This window comes from Podarcis pityusensis (genome assembly GCF_964106645.2).
Source record: "Podarcis pityusensis genome assembly, chromosome: 2".
Lineage (NCBI taxonomy): Eukaryota > Metazoa > Chordata > Lepidosauria > Squamata > Lacertidae > Podarcis > Podarcis pityusensis.
In genome coordinates, this window is record NC_138029.1 from 45092652 (window position 1) to 45105596 (window position 12945).

General features: G+C 43.1%; 1 protein-coding gene across 2 annotated transcripts; it reads left to right on the top strand.

The window, feature by feature from the left end:
- Positions 1 to 7834: 7834 nt before the first annotated feature.
- FABP6 (fatty acid binding protein 6) lies at positions 7835 to 11678 on the top strand. Of its 2 annotated transcripts, XM_080995329.1 has the most exons (5): positions 7835 to 9622; positions 9963 to 10037; positions 10590 to 10765; positions 10913 to 11002; positions 11542 to 11678. In XM_080995329.1, exons 2-5 carry the CDS (start codon positions 9971 to 9973, stop codon positions 11593 to 11595), a joined length of 387 nt encoding a protein of 128 aa, XP_080851455.1. In that variant the 5' UTR covers positions 7835 to 9622; positions 9963 to 9970; the 3' UTR covers positions 11596 to 11678. The 2 variants fall into 2 exon arrangements, with proteins under 2 accessions (XP_080851455.1, XP_080851454.1); XM_080995328.1 differs by lacking the exon at positions 7835 to 9622 and having other exon boundaries at positions 9692 to 10037.
- The last annotated feature ends 1267 nt before the right edge of the window (positions 11679 to 12945 follow it).

Below are 12945 nucleotides of genomic sequence, written 5' to 3' on the forward strand. Positions count from 1 at the left end.
TAAGGCAGGTGTGGGGAACATTTGGCTCTCCAGATGTTTCTGAACTACAGCCTATCAGCCCTAGCAAGTAGGGCCAATGGCCGGGGATGGTGGGAGCTGTAATTCAACAACAACTGGAGGGCCAAAAGCTGTTTCATAAGCCCTTATCTATCTTCATAAGTCCTTATCAATGCGGATCAATTTAGTTAGAAAGCTGGACATTTGTTTCAAGAGCCAAACTGAGAAGGCCAGGGGTAAAGAACCATCCAATCCTAGCTGACCAGTTACTTAATTTCATCAGAGAGATGGGGACATGAAGCAAGCATAAAAAGAAATGAGTAAATTGTGTCCTATCTTTATTTAGGAGGAGGCAAGGAATCTACCAAAGGGCATTAATCGTGGCCAGAATGGCAGTGTAGACATGCAGGCTCCTACCACCCTATGCATGGTACTCTTAAAATTGCCTGTTGTGTGGACTCAGTCTCATCTGAAATCCTGCACCACATAACCAAGTGTGTGTCGCTGATTAAAGTGTATTTATGTGTAGGTTTACTATGTAGAGAACTGCAGCCTAAGCTTCTAAATTGTATGAAAATGCATGTAAAGGCCTTCAGCTTTGTAGCTCACTATAGGTTCTCAGAGCCAAGAGCATGCACAGGAAGCCAGAGTAATCACACTGAAGCAGTGATCCCAAACAGTTACTTCAAAATTTAGATAGAATGGGAGAAAGGAAGCCTGCTTTTAAAGCTTACCATTCAGTTTTTGTGCTTTCCCACCAGGTGGCACCATTTCACATAGCACACGCTTATTTTAATTGCTGAATGCATACATGAGCTTTGAAAGTGCCCAAAGCTTCGAATTCATGGCATCTCCGGGCAGGTATGGGGGAGACTCCTTCCCTGAAACCCTGGAAAGCCACTGCTAGTCTAGACCATAGTGAGCTAGATGTTTGACTCAGTGGTCTATGGTCCTCTGCTCTATGGTCCAGTGCTGAGAGGCTACTCTTCCTCCTCACAGAGACTGCCCTGGGAGCTATCTCAGGGTTCTATTTTGCCTTCCACATAACCCATGTTTGTTATTGCTGTTTGTAACCTCTGCATGAAATCACTGGTACGGTAGTCATGACATATGTCTTACAGCATCATCCCTATCCAACGTCTTCTTTTCTTTAAATCTGGGCGAAACGTGGATGTCGCTAAGTGGCAGCCATAACAATGGACTGGATGGTGGCAAATAAACGGAAACTTAATCTTGATAAGAAAGCTGATGTTAGCAGGGTACTTGTTGGACCAGTTGGCTGGAGAAAACTTGCTGGGGTTGCGCTTCACTGCAAAGATCAGGCTCACAGTTTGAAGGTTCTTCTTCTGGACCCAGCACTGAGCTTCAGTTCCCAAGCAGCAGCTGGACCCAGCGGGTGCCAGGGTCTTTTTCCAATGGCTCTGAGTCGGGGCAGCCGCCTATTGGCCTCATAGGTAAAGGTAAAGGTACCCCTGACCGTTAGGCCCAGTCACGGACAACTCTGGAGTTGCGGTGCTCATCTCGCTCTATAGGCCAAGGGAGATGGCGTTTGTCCACAGACAGCTTTCGGGTCATGTGGCCAGCATGACTAGGCCACTTCTGGCAAACCAGAGCAGCGCACGGAAATGCCGTTTACCTTCCTGCTGGAGCGGTACCTATTTATCTACTTGCACTTTGACGTGCTTTCGAACTGCTAGGTGGGCAGGAGCTGGGACCGAACAATGGGAGCTCACCCCGTCGTGGGGATTCGAACCACTGACCTCCTGATCAGCAAGCCCGAGAGGCTCAGTGGTTTAGACCACAGCGCCATGGCCTCATGGTTTCTGTCAAAGTGACTGAGGTGACTTCTTAATGAGACGGCCAACAAATACCACTTCCTCCACAGACTGGCACTCTTGGCTGTGCCCCACTGGCGCTATCCCATGATGGCTGGCAGCAGCCTGTCCCTGGGGCTGTTCTCTGGCACCCAGTATTAACACGCGGTGACAGGGGACCCAGTCCTGACCAAGGCAGTGCCCTACGGTGGTTCCCTCCTCATCCTCGGCTGGATCAGCATGGTCCCCTGACACGGCCAGCCCATCCTCAGGTGTACCTTCTCTCCCTGTGCTGGGGCTGCCACCCCTGCACCTCATTCCCCCTCTTAGGCTAGCAGGAAACCCTAGGAGAGAGAGGAGATCTACCAAATGTCAGAGTGGGATCTCTTGGGGGTCTTTGGCCCACCCTGAATGTGTTGCTATAAGAAAAAACTGCTCCTTTCCCCTTATTCAAGAGCTCGTATAGAGTCCTTAAGTGGGTCTCCTATTGGTAGAAAAAAACAACAGAGGCCAACCAGAGAATATTGACGGGCTGCTGCCCCACCAACCTCAGTGTGCCCTCAGCCAGCATCTGTCTGCCTACATACTTTCCTACTTACAATCAGTCAAGAGGTGGCACTGCTTCTCACTTTCCTCTTCCTTAGTCCTCAGCAGGCAGAAAGATGGAGCCAAAATCCAGAATTACTTGGCTCTGCCTGTCATTGGCTCTGGCTCCACCTACCGTTGGACTTGCTGCTTACTTCCCCACCAGTCCCAATGGGCACAAGCCACCACTATATACTGTACTTATATATTGTTATAAGAAAAACTGCTCCCTTTCCTTATGGGATATTCCAGAGCCTGTGTAGAGTCCTTAAGTGGGTTCCCTATCGGTAGGAGAAAACAGAGGCCAACCAGAGTATATTGAGAAGCAAAGCAGCTAGTAAGCCTGATCTTTCTTCAAGGAACTGTTGCAACAGGGTCCCCACTCCCCACACACAGGATGGAGGAGAACCCTGAATAATGGTCTGCAAGCCCTTATCTAGACTTTTGAAATTGCCCACCCTATCGCCCAAGACCACACCCTAAAACATCATACATACATCATGGAAGGAGGCGGTCTTGAGCAGAAATCCTGCCTGCCAGGATACCTGACAATGGTCACTGATTGCATTAACTGGGCAGTCTGGCCATTTGTGTGTGTGTGTGTGTGTGTGTGTTGGCTAATACTTTAGTTCCTGAATCCAGGTTACAGGCTCACCCTATTCATACACAAATATGTCCTTAAGACAGGATTTGCAAGCAAAAAGACAATGGGAAGGCTTTCCCATTTCCTTCCTCCTTGCAGAGAAATATTTGAGGTCAATTTGGGAGAGTCAAAATGGCTTCAGGATTGCTCTCCCATACTATTTCAGACACCTGGTTTATATATTATGTATGTGTTTGCTTTGTACAATTATTAACATTTAATTTATATTTGAGACCTTTGAATTCTTCTAATAGTGTCTTTCTTCCGCGTCTTGCAATTCCCTAAATGCCAAATCCCATTAAAAAAAGAAAGAAAGTCAAGATCCTTTAAAAAAATTGCTACCAGATTTGAGTTAGTGATGGAGGAAGTGCGTCATCCTTGATCATTGGTTTCAATTGGTGTTTTTAAACTTTTTTTAAAATCCCAAAAAAGAAAAAGAAAAACTTCATCTAAAACTGTATTTACTCAACTCTAATGCTCACCTTTTTTGGCCAAATTACGTTGCGAAAATTAAGGTGTGCATTAGATTTGATGGCACGTTTACATTTGCCAGCAAATACCTTTTTTGGTTTCAAGGTTCTGAAAACTGATGTGCACATTAGATTTGATGGCGCATTAGACTCTAGTAAATACGGTATACCACTATGCCCTCTGCTGGAAATAGAGATACAGTATAGCTGTTGTCATTTATATTAGTGATTTGTAGGCTGAACAGCTACAACACAAAACCTAGCTTTCCAAGTAAGGTTTCCCAGTTCCCACCATCCATGTCTCATTTAAATTCTCAAAATGGCACAGCTGTTGGAGCAAATATATGTCTGACTGGGATTTTGCAGAAAGGTTAACTTCTCCCCAGTGTCACAAGCTGTTATAAAGGCTATAAATGAATTTTTAAAAATAAATTTTGCATTTCCACAGTACAAAGCATAGTGCTTTGACTTTCCAGAAAATACAGTAGGCCCATGAGAGAGGCACTATTTGGGCAAAACACATGCCGGCCATCAATTAAAAATTCTTTCTTTTCAAAAAAGATCATGCAGAAATGCTCTAACACTACACCCTTTTATTTACACAGCAGGCTGCTTTGGGTTTACTTGCTGAAAAAGCCCAAACAGTGCTTACAAACGGTTCCCTATCATCCTGGAAAATAGTTACAAGTGGGATCTGGGAGGGTTCTGTCCTGGGCCTTGTGTTGTTCAACATCTTTATAAATATCTCGGATGAAGGAATTGAGGGTCTGCTGGTCAAATTTGCAGATGACACCAAGCTGGGAGGGGCAGCTAATACCACCAAATATAGAATCATGATTCAATGGGATCTTAACATACAGGAGAACTGGACTAAAACTTAGCATTTATTAATTTTTAGGATTTAGGGCAGTCCTTCCTCCCACTTCTACTACTACTACTACTTCTTTCCTCCCACAACTGATAACACCACATTGCAGGCGGTTGAACTAGATTTCCCTTCCAGAGTTCCCTTCCAGCCCTGCAATTTTATGATTCTATGATCAATCAACATATACTGAACTAATGTTAATGGGAGCCATACCTTTCTTTTGGGGTTCTTGCCAGTCTAAACAAAGTTCCATCAGGTGCTGCTCTAAGAAATAAACTACAGCATCAAAGAGCAACGAATGCTGATTCACTGCAACAGCATTATTGCATGTTAATACACCAAACACTGCTGTCACCATGCAGTGTGAAGAAGCATTTCCTTTTCTCAAACAGATGTCGCTGTAAAGAGTAGGTTGGGCAGTAGATCTACATAAAATAAGATCTGGTAACAGAGAAAGTAACATGAAATGGCATCATTGCATGGGGATTTACAACATGCATCCATGCTTGTAAAATATGTGCAAACACACAGTTCCTTGAAACAGATAGATATCCATTAGCAGGAGGGAAAACAAGCATTGTTCAACTAGAGGAAGAAAAAGCAACATGGGCTTTGTAAAATACATTTTGACCTACTGAGAGTAATAATTCACCTGAGTGTTTTAGCACTTGGCACATTGTATTTAGGTCTGCAAGCACATATTTATTCTGCTGTGCAAACTGCTGTTGTTTTGACGCAGTTCTCCTTTTATCCTGGCTTTTCTTGGCAGAAAAAGACCAGTCTGCTCCATTAAGACAGTTGTCTGCCCTGGATGACCCCTCCTTCAAGTGAATTACAGGGGTTAAGGGTAGTGAACCATTCAGAAGGGAGGAGAGGAAGTGTCTTTGGGAAGTGCAATCCAAACTAGAGGGGGAACAACAGAAGCTTTTATAGGCAGAGTAACTAACCCCAAAGCAGCAATCAAGGTTTGTCTTAGAAAGGCTTCGCTATCTACATGTAATTGGCATCCTTAAAGATGGTGCGATAAAGTGGGCTGGGGGAGACAGTATCCTCAAAACCTGCATTGCATCATAGTTGGAAGTCACATTTCACTTCTGAAAGATACTAAACCATGCAATGGACTTGAAATGGACATGGAGCTGTATCTATGAAATAAAAAACACCTGTGGGGTTAGAACAGCAGGTACCTGTGACTTGGGTTTCTGAGTTGTGTTCCTGTTTCTCCTGCTTGCTCATAAGATGAAACAGGGTAGACAAGATACAACAACACGGTACTTAAAGTACTGCTCTGTTCTTCTATTAATAGCACACTCCTATATATGTGTCTACTCACAAGCCAGCCCCTTTAAGTTCAGTGGGACTTACTCGCAGGTATGTGTAGCTAAGATTGCATCCTGAGCGCAGTATTGTTGTGGAATAGAGCATCCATGTCATTTATGTGGTAGCACTTTTAAGCTCTACAAAACTGTTTCTTTTAGGATTCATATTAGCTTTCTGTGACATATCTTTGCCTCATCAGAAGGATGTTGAATGCCATTTGCAGAAAGCCACATGGAAAACATCTGGACACTTTGATAATCTCAGGATGAAGCAGGATGAATAAGCAGCTTTCAGCTGTTGTCTCTGCTAGCTCTGCGTCTTGGAGTGCTTCCACATAGCATCTCTTGGTGGATTCAATACCGCTCACACAAGCAGGTTTCGCTCAGTGTCCACTTGACATCTCCCTCGTCAGAATGCCGCTCTGTCCCCCTACCCCCAATCTGGATTTACCATTTGAATGTTTGCTTTTCTAACGTATCACACTTTCTGCGTGAAAGGAAAAATAATATTTTGATGAGGATGACGTTGTGCATATGCTGAGCAAAACTTGTGTGCATGGACAGCACTAAGAGCCCACCATAAGAGGCCACGTGGAAGCATTCTTGGTTCCTCCACTAGTACTGTTTTGCCTTACAGGAATTGTAAGTTATCAAGAGAGGAATGGTGGTGGAATCCTGCAAGATACCACAGAGAAGTCTTTGTCAGGGTGATAGTGGAGGGAGAACACTGAGCAAACTCACATTAGCTATCTTCTGGGATTCCCTGTAAAAACCTCTCAAAGGCTAACCCAGGAACATCAGTCGCTACACGTGTGATGCTAGTGCTTTATGGTCAATGCTGTCAATGACACCTGCAAAATCTAGTAGGGACAACAGAGTACAACTTCCTTTGTCAACTTCTTGGCAAAGAGCAGCGACCGAGGCCAATTGCAATGTCAGTGCCGTACACTGAGTGAAAGCCTGATTGGAAAGGACTTCAGTCTTCTTCAGGCATTACAATTTAAGTGTTGGATGGTGAGTGCTCATTCAACAACCTTTTCTAGAAATAGTAGGTTAGAGATAAGTCGGTAAGCAGCCAGGCTCTGTGCAAGAGGGAGCTCCTGGGTGCGAGTGTCAGAGTGACTGAGATCAGGCTGCTACATCTCCCATCAGCCAGATCTACAGTGGACAAGTGGAAGGCAAAACACTGTATGGAATATTCTGAGCCAGGCCTAGAAAGGCATTTGCGTACCAGTAGAGTTGGATGTGTATCTAAGTCACCTGCTGTCTGTGCACACCAGTGCTTAGGGGGCTGGGGGCACAAACGGCAAAGAAGTAAGGCCCTCTGAAGATAGAATAAAATGGCAGAGAGTCTTGTACAGCAGTTCTTAAAATGCTACTGTGGTACGGTTGTTTCAAGAAAAGTATTGAGCGACCTAAAAATCTATATGAGCACAGTGGTGGAAAACAGTTTTACAGAGGTGCACCTATTTGCTCTGCGCCAAGTGCACTTCCACTGCCAGTTTGTGACTTGGTGCAGACATGGCATTAGCCGTAATCCGCGTTAGCCACATTAATCTTAAGAAGTACTGCATTTTGATGTGTTTTCCCCAAAACAGCTTTGATTCAATTTGAAAACATAAGCCACATGAAAACATGCCTGCACTCGAAGGCCACAGGGAAAAGACTGAGCTAGCTAGGCAGCCTTGAAAGTTGAAGCAGAAGGAATCAGTGTCTTCAAAAAGACTCCAGAGTCTTTCCAATACCATCTATCAAGGCGGTTAAGTTTCACACACAATTCTTTTGCCTATTCTCCCTACCTTTCAAGGCTGCTTCAATTAGCAGATGTTACCCAGCTATATGTTGAACAAATAGACTATTTTCTTGCCATAAATTATCTGTCCTTCTAAAGATGGCAAAAACTCCCTGAGAATCCTAAAGCCTTCTCTCATAAATAGTTGAATATGAGTAAGATTACAGTGGAGATTAAATTCTCATCTATATGCATGAGAAAATAAAAGTGTAAAGAGATAATCAAGTCATAAAATAATAACCTTGATAACAAAGAGGAGGAGAGATAACTGCCATTTCTTATTTATGACAGAACAAGAATGTACAGCCCTTTAGTGAAAAGAACCTTACTCAACCCTTTTCCACTTCTGTTAATCTTTAACAATTACAGTGGTACCTCAGGTTACATACGCTTCAGGTTACAGACTCCGCTAACCCAAAAATATTACCTCGGGTTAAGAACTTTGCTTCAGGATGAGAACAGAAATTGTGCAGCGGCGGCACAGCGGCAGCAGGAGGCTCCATTAGCTAAAGTGGTGCTTCAGGTTAAGAACAGTTTCAGGTTAAGAATGAATTAAGTTCTTAACCCGAGGTACCACTGTATATGAAATGTTCTGTGTTCTCATTAAGGATGATTAATGAAACCCAAAGAAGTCTACATTCTTTTCTCATGGAGTTATAACAGCATATTTTGAAGACTCCTAGTGACTATTTTGAGCTGGTAGCTAGTTGCACAAGTCTTTCACACAGCTGAACTGAAATTTAGAAGTCAGGCAAATGGCGCTATGAGGCAGTGGCTTTCAGACTGTGACCTGAGGAACACTGGGGTTCCTAGGTTTGAAATTATCAGAGGCTTATTAAATTATCAGTGTGAAGACCAGTGCTGGTAGAAAGGGCCAACCCCACCATTAGTCAGAAGGAAGCCGCCATCTTGGGCAGCAACTGTAGAAGCAGCAGCTCTTGACTGTACCGTTTGGTGGAAAAGCAGAGTTGTGTAATACAAACTGACCTGCAGCCTCCTAACTAATCTATTGCATTCAGGTGCGGTACAGGATACTTTCCCAGTGCCTGCATTGAAATAAGATTCAGTTGCCATGGCTTCTGTACATGGAGTGATGGAGAAGTGGAATGCTGTAATACGATTTCTGCAGAGCGAGCCGAGCCATACATAAACATGAGAGCCCAGATGCACCGCCACCTGGTTCCTGCAGTTCTGTAGCTTTTCTTCACCTGCTGGATGAGATGAAGTTTTTCAAGGCCGTTGGCATTATTGCTAGAAAAGCAAGGTTGCAAGTTCAGCACAAACCAGGAAAGAGCACGCTTCGAGTTCATTCACCTCCTCTATCAGCTCTTCAAAGCGGGAGTTTAATCTTCCTGCATGGCCAGCTCACTTTGTGTCCTTTTCCCGGTGCACAGTGAAAAAGCCAAATTGAGAAGTGCAAGGGGAGAGAGGGATATTGAAAATGAGTATGTGTGTAATGCATTTGTGTGTGGGTGTGTTTTGGTCCTCCTTACTGGCCATCTTGGGCCTCAACCACTTTCACTAAAAGGAATTCAGCTATGGTGGGGAGGGGAGATTGTTTCCCACCTTCCTATAGAGGCCTATGGAGACCCCCCCCCACACCTATGAAAGAAGCTGCATTCCTGTCTTTTGTTGGGATAGCACCCACCACGGGCCTCTCACTTCATCTTATCAGGTTAGTAGGCATGCCAAGAGCTCGCTGGCCTTCAGCAGCAGACAGAGGGCTGGCATCAAAGCCAGGAGAACAATAAATTTTCCTGACCCAGACAAGTCTTCAAGTAGCAGATAGCAAAAAAAAAAGCAACATTTTGTATGAACTTTGCTTAAAGATACCTGTTGCCATAGCAATTAGGAGCAGGCTGTTCTGACCAATGAAATATGTTTCAGGGGCCCACAAGCTCTCCATGCATTCAGTTATCCCATCATATTGCCAGAAAGGATTGTGTATGAGGTGATCATGCACGTAATTGTTATACAAGTGTCTTGAATGTTGTATTTGGGGTCCAGAATTTGGAAAACTACTCTGGATCATTTATTCTTGCTGCAGCCTGCAACAAATATGAACTCTTTCCACGACACTGCTGTCTTTATTCGGCTAAAGTGGACCGGTATATTTCCAGACCCCCTTTGTAGGGTAACAATATATCTATATCTATATATCTCTATCTCTATATCTATATCTATCACCCTGAACTTACTTTGGGGAAAGTCTTTGGTAAAAAGAGATATGCCAGAATTGGAATAGGACCTTTTGTAAGGGTCAATGACACCAGTGTTAAGTGATTCATACAAAATTACCCTCCTGTTGTAAAAAAACAAACTTCCTCATTAGATGGTATGATGGAGAAGTGCAATGCATTTAGGGTGGATAACCTGAGCTAAGAAAGCTTTATAAGGCAGGGGTTTTCAGTCCCCGAACCTACCAAGCCAAACCACAAACACCCTCCTCTGCAAACCTCTTTCCTGTGCCACAGACTACAGCATGGCTTTCTCCGGCAAATACGAAGTGGAAAGTGAGGAAAACTATGAGAGTTTTATGAAGCGCATGGGTATGTATCTATTAAGACTTTTCGTTTGCTGCACTCAGATCAGTATTCCCCAATTGACTGCCCTGCAGTTGTTTTGGATTTTAGCTTCCATCAGTTCTTCTGGTGGCACAGCCAGTAGTCAGAGGCAATGGAAGATGCAATCCAAATCATTTGGAGGGTACCAGGTTATGGAAAGCTGACTTAGAGAATTGCTTAGATTGTCAGCTGCTGGTTTCAGAAAACAGCCTCAACATGGGAATTATGGCATCTTCAGTTGGGATCTCCTGGTGAAACTCTGCAGTCTTTCAGACTTACACAACATTATTTGGCAAGCAGAATAAAAACCACTGCATTCTGGCAGATTGCCGTACAGTGGTATTCTGCTTGATAGAATGACATTGCAACTCAGATTCCTGCATTCTTTTATTAATCTTTTGGTTTTTATACCACTCCTTTGGGGTTTGTATTTTTGTACACCTCTTAGAAAATCTGTATACCACAGCAATTTAGAAATGCTTTTAAACAAATACATTGGAGGAGGTTTACATTAACGTTGTCTTTTCATTGGGCTAGGTTTTCCTGCCGACACAATTGAAAAAGGAAAAAATTTCAAGATTGTTACTGAAGTGGTACAGAATGGAGATGAATTCACCTGGTCCCAGATTTACCCAAGCGGGCATTCCATGACAAATAAGTTTGTTATTGGCAAGGAATCCGAAATGGAGACAATGGGTGGTAAAAAATTCAAGGTAAATGATTGTAGCTACTGCTCTCAAAGGACTAGCCTGGATTCAAAGGGGTGTGGCTGGGTTGGCACACTAGCAACACTTTATTGAAATGAAATCCTTAATTGTATTCAGCCAAGGCGGCAACTAATGTATGTAAATCTGTTGCAGACAACTGTTAAAATGGAAGGTGGAAAAGTGGTTGCTGACTTCCCTAATTATCATCATACTGCAGAGATTGCTGGGGGCAAACTAGTTGAGGTAATTTCCTAAAAACTTTCCTTGAAGATTTAATGTGTGATGCCCCCCCCCCAAAAACTTGTAAAATGGTGTTTACAGCATTAAAGCAAAATGTTAGCTGAAGAATGGACGGAAGGCATGATGATTTTAATGGCCACCAATACCCACATACTGGGTACGTCACTTGATCAATTCAAAATACAAAATAATTCTAAAACTAACTCACTATTATGAAGCATTTGAAAGTATAACAGGCGAGGAGGAAACACAATACTTTGCAAGCAGTGTTGCAGAGACACACTAGGTTGAAATTGTTGTTCAGTAGTGCCCTCTAGAAAAAAATAACTCTTTCGGCTACATTAATGATTATTTTATAATTGTGAATTGGAAGTTTCCTCTTTTGTGTCTCCCCTCCTCCCTTAAATTCATGGCACAGTATTCCTGAATCATTAGCAATTGTAAAGAAGGGAATTCACAAAGCATTCCAGGATGTTAACAGCTATATTTTCAATCCCAGCTTCCAGCTTCATCAGCAATGTTTGCTTTATCCTTTACTGCAGATTTCTACAATTGGCGATGAAACTTTCAAAAGAATCAGCAAGAGACTGGTCTAAGAAGCCGTTGGAGGAGGAATAATTGTGGCCTTACTGATACCTGAAAAGTGAGCAATAAAAAAACCCAGTATAAAGTAACGAACTTAAGAACTTTATTTCTGCATTTATTTATTGATTGGAAGCAAGTGCAATAGGCAGAATGGGTCTAAATATAAAGCAACTTCCTCTGTTCCTACCTTGCTAGAATTTTTAACTTTCCAACAGTGCATAGTGTAGGGCCAATTGCCACTCTCACCTGATAGCATTATGTGTCTTATTTTTTATAATGTGTTAAAGAAGGTATTATTTATAATTCTATGACACGCAGAGCAGCTCTCAGTGTTGCTATCCAGGGCAACACCACCAAACAGGGGACATTTCCACACTGGGTAATGGTTGCAACCCCAGGAAAAAAGTAGTCTGTTGATACCCTATGATCCAGCCTTCCGAGCATGTGATGCAAAACCTCCCTCGATTATTACAAGGACAACTTCATATTTTTGTTACTGGGCTCCTGCTCTTCAGAGCACTCACAAATGTTTGCATTTTGCATGTGCTGAATTTATTTGGCTTGTTTCTTCCCACATGGCAAACACAATTCCTTGAACAAGAGATAAGCTCATTAGTTAGAAGGATCAGGCAACAATATTCTACTGTTCTTTAAGCTCTCACGGAGGAAAAACAAGAGAACACATGTTCAGATGCTGCGCTCTCCATTACAGGGAAGCCATGTGTTGGGGCTCGGTCTTGCACAGTCACTTAGCAACCAGCCCCGAGCATGTGTTCCAAAGTCAGAGCTCACAATGCACAAATCCTTTAAGGCTCCTGCTTGCTGACTGATGGGAGATGATGCCACATTTCCATCTGAAATCAGGGGCTGAACTTTCATCCCCCAAAACCTAAGCACAGATGTTTGCTCTGCTGCACCTTTGCACAGCTGCTACCCCTCCTCCCACCCACACCAATTTGCCCTTCCTTGGAAATGGCACTGAATTTCAGACAAGAAATAAGTACCTTTGTCTGGCTCTCACTGTCTAGACACCATCCAGCCAAAGGGAAGCGTCCTAATGAGTACAATAGAAAAACAGTCTGCAGAAGGGCACCGAGACAAATTTATTCAGAATTTGAGGCCAACTGAGCCAAAAAGACTAAGGTTAAGGCACACTTTATTTAATTTGGATCTACTTTATTTAATTTGGATCTACTATCTCTACTGCCTGGCATTATAAAGCAACCGAGGATGAAAATATTATTTGAACTTCTTTTCCTAGGACTTCACCAATTCAATATGAGTAACTTGAAAGCCAAAAAGGAGTTTGGTTAGCATTTGCTCAGAAGCCTTCAACTTCTATGCCAGAAAAATTCAGCAGT